A 7536-nucleotide genomic window follows, 5' to 3' on the forward strand; every position below is an offset into this window, starting at 1 on the left:
CTTTCTGTACACCGTAATATTTGTGCCACAAAACCAGCCAGTCATAGACTTGGATGCAAAAAAATCTGATTGGCTGTTTTGGTCTCCAATCAGCTTGAAATGACGAAATGCAATATCCCAGAATCCATTTCATCCAAAACTCAAACGAGGCAGTGGCGGAGGAGCACAGAGTGGCGGAGTTTGAAATATTACTCTTTCTGGGTCACAAAATAAACTTATAACAATACACCTGACAATTACATCCACGCTCTTTGGTTATGTCCACCAGTTCAGAGGTTTTGGTGCTGGATATATGAAGACTCATAAAAGTGTCTGAAATGTAACATTCCAGCCTCCCCTAAGGTTTGCTTGTTGGGCAACTCGGATGACGTAACTACAGAGATTAATACAGCCCACATGTTTCTCGCCGCCCCATGCTTTGTCAAGGAGACTGCCCTCATGTTCTGGAAAAATAAAAATAACCAATATAGAGAGTGTTTGACAGATCATATTAGTCTCTTTACAGCCTGGGAATTCTCTGTGCGAAGCACACTGCGAATGCCCAGTAATTCATACAGCTCTTTTAGCGTGCAAGACATGTATGATGTGCCCTGGTCAGTCAACAACGTCATGCGTGACAAGCATGACAGTGCATTCACGGCCCTACAGGCTGCCTGAACATAAACGACAAATAGTTCAGGGGGAATTGGCTGAGATGCTGAAGCTGGGAGTAATAGAAGAGTCGCACAGTGTGTGGTTTAGCCCCATACTTCTGATTATGAAGAAAGATGGATCTATACGATTCTGTGTTGGCTATCACAAGGTGAATAAGATGCCACGGTTTGATGCTTACCCCAGGCCCCGGGTCGACGAGCTTCTGGACCAGTTAGGCACTACCTGTCATGGCAGTGGTGACAGACGTGTGGGGTTATGAGTGCAGGACAGGGCAACTGGCAGTAAAGGAAAATTATACAAAAATGCAAAAGATTTGTTTTATTACTCACCATTGTAATTCTTAATGAAAAAAATATGAATGACTATTTTAAAATGATATGGAAAAAAATATTCATTTGCATTAGTTTAAAAAGTTAGGGAAGCTATTTATTCTAAAACAATAAACTCTATTTTCAAATTATTTGTTTTAAAACAGTGGCAGGTTGTGTCACGACCGGGCGGCCAGACACAGGTAAGTGGACTCAAATGCAGACACCAAACGGAGGCTCGGAGGTATAGTGCAAACGAACAATTTATTTGGCACTCAAAAATGGCAGACCATGGAGGAGGTAAAAGAAACAAAAATGTTAATCGTGAACTAAGGGTGAGAGGGAAAACATAAACCTCTGAACATTGGCTACCTACTAACATAGGTAGCTAACTGATTATGGTACTAAGAATCTATAGCTACAAACACACTATGATTAGCAAGGGCTAGCAGATAAGCTTTTACCAGGAATGTTGAGAAAGTAAACAAGTCTTGGCTAGACCATCTCCAAAATAATTGTTTAACCAAATAAACAAGAATCACACTGCGTGTGCAGCAGCAAAGCCAAAAGGAAATAGTCTCTTTATCGGGCTGGGCACGTTATTTGGGATTTTCCGGAGCAGGCATACAAGGTACAGGGTCGCAGGGTTTCTCTGAGTCACTGTGATGAAAGGAGTGTAGAGTCAATGCGTGCCCCACGCAGCAGTCCAAGAAGTGGTGGCAACGAAATACATAGTCTAAACTTGTCTGGGTTGATGGCGAGGCTAGGAGGGGATTAGTGGTCCGAGTAAGGCTGAACCAGTTCGTGTACACTCACTGTGAAGTGTAGGGCAGGAAGGCAGGCAGGTGAATAGCGCCGAGAATAGTAGCAGGCCAGCGACGGGGAGTTGAGTGGTTACAGGCAGCAAGATCCAATCAACTGTGAAGCTGCAGAGGTAAGTAGACAGGGTTAGCGAGATAAAAACAGTAAAACAGGGTTTACCGAGCTATGGCTCTCACTAACGTGGGTTAGCTGACGTTCCGGCAAGGAATGTTTGAGAACGCTGGTCTTAAGAGCCCCCCAGCAAATTACACACAGGTGCCATAACAGCCGCTCTCTTGTTTTTGCTTATGACCTGAGTTATTCATAAGCATCATGCCAGACAAACAAATACTGAATTCTAGTAGAGTGAAAAGGAGATGGAAGATATGCACTGTAAAAAGAATAACCCTATTCAAATTAAAAAAAATGATGTCCAATTGTCACATCCAAAATATTTGACTTCATAGAATCCAAATTGAGTCACTTGATATGACCTGAGACTTTTATGTTGATATAAACAATATTACTAGACTTGACTGAAACTTTAAATTTTGCATTGATCCAAATTGATTTTTTTACATAGAACCATATTTTAATTATTGAACCAAGCCAATATATTGAAATTTAACCAAGCTAATGTATTCACATTGAACCAAATTAACATGAACTAATATGTTTGTGTTGAAGCCAGGTAATTGATTTACATATATTCAAACTATATTTTTTACATTTCATTTTATTTCAGTTCAAAAATGCTCTGCATTTCCTATAGAAAACAAGACAGATGGCCAACCAATTATTTCAAAATTATTTATTGTTCCAAACCATTTTAACTATAATCAATAGAGAGGATTAGTAATATACAGATTTAGTGCTACGGCAGAAATGATTATAGAAATGTTTGTTTTATAAAACCTGCAATCTTTTGAAAACCAGTATAAAACCTGCAATCTTTTGAAAACCAGTATAAAACCTGCAACCTGTCTAAAACTGGCATAAAACCATTATAAAAACTCTTTTTAAACCAATTTGCAAGTACTCAAAAACGTTTATATGTGCACTGTGCCTGTACAATGTAAAAAAAAATCTACACATGTATCAATGAAATCAACTTAAATCTCCCTTTCAAATGGGTGTTCTTATAATTTTTGAATGTAGAATACCACTGCAGGCCAACCAAGTAAAATAACCAAGCACACATGCACACATGCATGCAAACACACTACTGTGCAGTGTTAAGTTCACAATTAAGTTTGCGAATCTTAGAGGTCATCTTGTTAAAGTCAAGCTCCATCATAATCCTTTGAAGAGCCTCAAAGGTGAACCTGAATCCTCGTGGATATTCCATATTAAGAGCATAACAGAGTCCAAAGACCATTGCCACTCCAGCTGCCACAGAAGGCAACTCATTCAGGACTTCCACACCATCAATGATTATCCTGATGTCTCGAGGCTGATGTAGGAGGCTTGAGTTGTCCCTGAAGACAAAGAGTGCCATGGTGGTACTCTGCAGCTCTTCCTCAGCTTCATCTTTCTGGGATATCTTGAGGTAAAATATGGAACAAAATGTACAAGTGAAGAACTGAAGTCTGGCACACCTGATAAATCTTTGACCATAATAAACTACTATTTTGATAGTTGTTTGGTCACAGATTATTAGAAAAATTATTTGACTAATCAGATTGTGAATTGCATAATCATTAAATTAAATCAATGGTGGAACATTTTCATAAATGTTCCACAAAGCCCAAGAAAAAAAAGAAAACAATACAGAACCCTAAGATATTAACTTGATGAGTTGATTAATCGTTGCTGTCCTACATTAATCACTGCATTTAATAGCAGAGTTGTCAAATTTACATCAAGAGACTGCATCTCATGTAGAGACAGAACAGATATGGACATACCATGTATTCTTTTATCAAGTCCTCAACACGTTCTCCAAGGTAGATAATGAGAGATTTAAGTATACACTCCCTCCTAATGTCAGCATCAGCATCCTGCAGGAACAGTTAAAATTGTTACTATGCAATATGGAGAGTATGCTGCGTGAGAGGAATTTTTTTTCACCTCTCTATCCTTGTGAGGTGACTAATGCCCCTTTTCCACCGACAAATCGGCACGGTGCGCTTGAGAGCAGTTCAGTTTAGCGCGGATGAACTCGCTTGTTGCAGTGGAAACATAAAGCGGACGTAACTGGGAACAGGGGCGAACCCATCTGGCTATGAAAAGTCTCACGCAAAAGTCTTTGTCCGCAACGTCACAGCCCGAAGAACAACAACAATCGCAATATATGTGTGTTTTTGTACTTTGCTCTGTCTGTGGTTCATTTTGATTGGTTTGATTTTTGGTTCTTGTGGAGGAAGTCGCCATGGTCCAAAGTCAATGGAGTATGGTTGCTGGGAGTTTTTTTTTAAAGCCTTTTGTGGGAGCGCTTCTATATCACATCACATGGGCACCACACACACCCGGGCCAATCAGGTGTAAAGGCGGTGGAAAAGCGTCCGCAGGGGGCTAAAGTGAACTGAGCCACACCGTGTTCTGTCGGTGGAAAAGCGGCATATGCTTTCTTGTCCCTAAATAAAAGTTTATACGTATATATGTATGTATGTGTATCTGGCGAGTGAGAGTGAAAATGTGTCTCCAAAAACAATTTTGTTGTAGTTGTGCTCTGTACTTGTATAATGACAATAAATGTCTTCATTCATTCAAGGACAAAGCCCACACTTCCTTTCAACATTTTAAAAGGTCACAGCCATAATCACTGACGTTACCAAAATAAAACTGTAACAGGATACAAATTCTCATTAGATACAGGGGTTAAAATGCTAACTGTCATGTTAATAGTTAATTATATACACCCTACCTGATCAAGAAACTCTAGGATTATGGCAGTTTTTGCTTTGGTTGTCCCTCCTTTCTTTCTGATTATTTTAAGTAGCTGTGGGGAGTGCTTGTCCAGCTGGGCCATGAATCTGGTTAGCAGGGGAACTGCAGTAACCCGCAGAAACTCTGCATTAATCTGTACACGAGTAGACAGTGTACAATACATTTTTTTAAAGACCAACTTCCAACAAGAAAAAGTCAAAACATATATTTCCCATTTCCAAACTATGATAAAAGGCATTAGTACAAAAAAGTTAAAGTTATACCTCTTCCATCTGAAATAGACCTGGCCATCTTTCCAAGAGGTTCTTGATGTCAGGCTTCTTATCCACAACCTCTTTCCTCCTGAATTCGAAGGTCCTGGCCATCTTCTCTCGTACAGTTTTCTCATTGTTTCTCTTCTTTAAATCGGTCAGGAGAGATATTCGCTCTAGTTCTAGGCTTTCTGGATTCTCACTGCTGGTCTGAGGATAGTAATTGGCCTCACCTCTTCTTGCCTTTTTGTTGTTCTTGGCTGGCTTGGGAACAGGATCTTCTCGTGACTTTGATTTGAGGGTATTTACTAAGAGCTCAGATGCAAGTCCATGTGACTTAAGCTGAGTGCGGTAATTGCTCATCTTAGTCTTTAGTCTGAGTTTCCATCCGTAGCTCTCATTGAAGGAGTCTGGTTGCCTCAAGCAGGGATGTTTCCTTGTCAGAGCCTCCGCAACGTCACTCAGGTCTGCATCACTGGGGTACGCCTTGTAGGAGAAAATCTTCTCTGCCAGTCTTTCCAGAATGTCGGACAACATTTTCGATGTAGGTGTGAGCCTGGTTTGGTCCTTTGTGTATTCCGCATTCCCTTTCTCAAGTTGACCTTCTGTTTCAAAAGAGAATTGTGGGATGTTGAACTCCTTTGGCCAGGGCTCTGTGCGGAGTTTCTCAGAGGAGCTGCTGCTTAGTATGACTGTGTCATCAGTGTGTGTTGAGATGGAGCTTGTATCTAGGTCACTTTCTACAAATTCTAAAATTAATGTTTCAGTAGCAGACGGTATGACCTTGATGGTGGTAAGATCCTTGATCATGGAGGTTGAGTTCAAATTCACAAATGTTCCACCAAAGTCTACATCTTTATATTGCAGCCTGATACCTCCAGCAACTTTGCATGACTCTTTAACTTGTTCAATGAGCTCTTCAACTGTGTCTGGCACCCTTGATAGATCCATCCTCTCAGAGCTATTGTCACTCAACAAAATGAGGAGTCGTATGGGATTTGCCATATTTGTGGATCAAGTTGCCTCTCAGCGCTAGTGTACACAAAACTTACAACATAAAATAACACAAAGGAAAGAGACAACACAGTATCAGCTCCCACTGCAGGTTTTTGAACATATGTTATAAGGGTACTGTCACAGAAGACTGCAAATTTGGATTGCATGTTTAGTGTGTACAACCACACCTTATCCTATACAAAGGACATTTTCCAAAGCCAAAAGTGGTCCAGTTATGTCATGGACTTTTCTAGCCTGTATTGCACAGAAGATAAAGTGTGCTCTAAGTCCAACCTTGACTTTTTTGTGGACATGCTCTTCCATGGAGACCAGAGGAGGCAAGAGAAGACCACTACTACTACAAAAGTGATTTTCAGAGTGCTTTTCAATTACGAAGACTAGAAAAGGGGAAATGGGGCACATCTCCCTACACAACCAGCACTGAGCACACACCTGGGTGAAGCCGAGAGAGCAATTATTGCACACAATAGTGCCAACACATCAGCAAGGTGAATGAGAGGATAATGAGGGAGGGTCTAGATTATTATGAAATGTTTAAAAAGGATGTGCAGTGTAAATGCAAAATGATACCTGTTCAGATTAAATGAAAATGTATACTTCAGCCATGGAATGGATGGAGCGATCTGTTGTTCTGAAAGCATACAGAAAAAAAAGAATAATGTTACTTCTCTATAAAACACATAGCATAGAAAAACCAAGAAATACGTAACATGACATACACATCCTTATAAAAAGCTAGTACTATAATTTGATTTAGGTTTACCAAACAGTCTACAGACCAGCCATTAGTGACTAAGTTTGGCATAGGGTCAATTTTTTGCTGTTAAAATTAATTCAGAAAATGCACATTTTTCCGAGCTGCGCCTGAAAGTCAATTGAAGGAATTAGTCTTATGTCATTGATCTTATATGCTGGCTTGTTATTTCTGTCTCTAAATCATGCACATTAATAATTATCTTTTGCGCTCGGTGTACACACACATAACACACAGATATTTATATGAAGAGAGACAGAGACAAACGTGCGCGCACAAACACAAGCTTGTGTCTAGAAACCGCGAGCTCACCAGAAAAATTCAAACGAAGCGGAGCACGGAGTTATACTATGAATGTTATGAACTACGAACTTATGCTAGCTAGCTGTATCCACCACCGATGCATCGTGGTAACGCTAGCTAGTTAGTATACTGGTAAAAAACGGCTTTTTGCCTAACTTGCATTCCCGACTGTGATGGTCGGTTGCTGGTAACCAGTTCTAACGTCGCGCCGGATAGCTAGCTAGCTTGTAGCTAGCAGCTACAATCATGCAAAAATTGGGGGTGGCTGTCGACCCAGCTTAAATGGGGTTATTTTCTGCAATTTTGGCAATACAAATTATAAAAGCTTTTGTAACACACTTGGCTTTACTTACGTTTATTTTCAGATGAAATTAATCAAAGATGTGACACGATGTTTCCAGCAGCCATGCAGAATAAAAATGGGTCCCGGTCTATTTCTGGTGGGCGTGTTCAAGTGCAAATCACGTTGACTCAAATTAAAGATATTATCTGTTCAACATGAAAAGAAATATATGTTTTGAGAGAAATCAAAAACTTTGCGTTGTGTCCTTTGTACAGA

At 40.1% G+C, this 7536-nt stretch overlaps 1 protein-coding gene across 1 annotated transcript; it reads right to left on the minus strand.

Annotated features, from left to right (window-relative positions):
- Positions 1 to 2440: 2440 nt before the first annotated feature.
- On the minus strand, positions 2441 to 6714 carry LOC146521835 (uncharacterized). The gene is made up of 4 exons (XM_085140642.1): positions 4916 to 6714; positions 4630 to 4785; positions 3671 to 3763; positions 2441 to 3306 (listed from the first exon to the last, which is right to left on the minus strand). The coding sequence occupies exons 1-4, from the start codon at positions 5906 to 5908 to the stop codon at positions 2986 to 2988; spliced, it is 1563 nt and encodes a 520-aa protein (XP_084996768.1). The 5' UTR covers positions 5909 to 6714; the 3' UTR covers positions 2441 to 2985.
- Between the last annotated feature and the right edge of the window lie 822 nt (positions 6715 to 7536).

This window comes from Neolamprologus multifasciatus, chromosome 3 (assembly GCF_963576455.1).
Source record: "Neolamprologus multifasciatus chromosome 3, fNeoMul1.2, whole genome shotgun sequence".
Taxonomy (NCBI): domain Eukaryota; kingdom Metazoa; phylum Chordata; class Actinopteri; order Cichliformes; family Cichlidae; genus Neolamprologus; species Neolamprologus multifasciatus.

Excerpts from the sequence above, each read along its gene's own strand:
- LOC146521835 (XM_085140642.1), bottom strand. The coding sequence starts at position 5,908 with ATGGCAAATCCCATACGACTCCTCATTTTGTTGAGTGACAATAGCTCT. Across the intron at positions 3,764-4,629 it reads TCCTAGAGTTTCTTGATCAG|GATGCTGATGCTGACATTAG; the intron begins GTAGGGTGTATA and ends CTGTTCCTGCAG. Across the intron at positions 3,307-3,670 it reads ACTTGATAAAAGAATACATG|ATATCCCAGAAAGATGAAGC; the intron begins GTATGTCCATAT and ends TTTTACCTCAAG.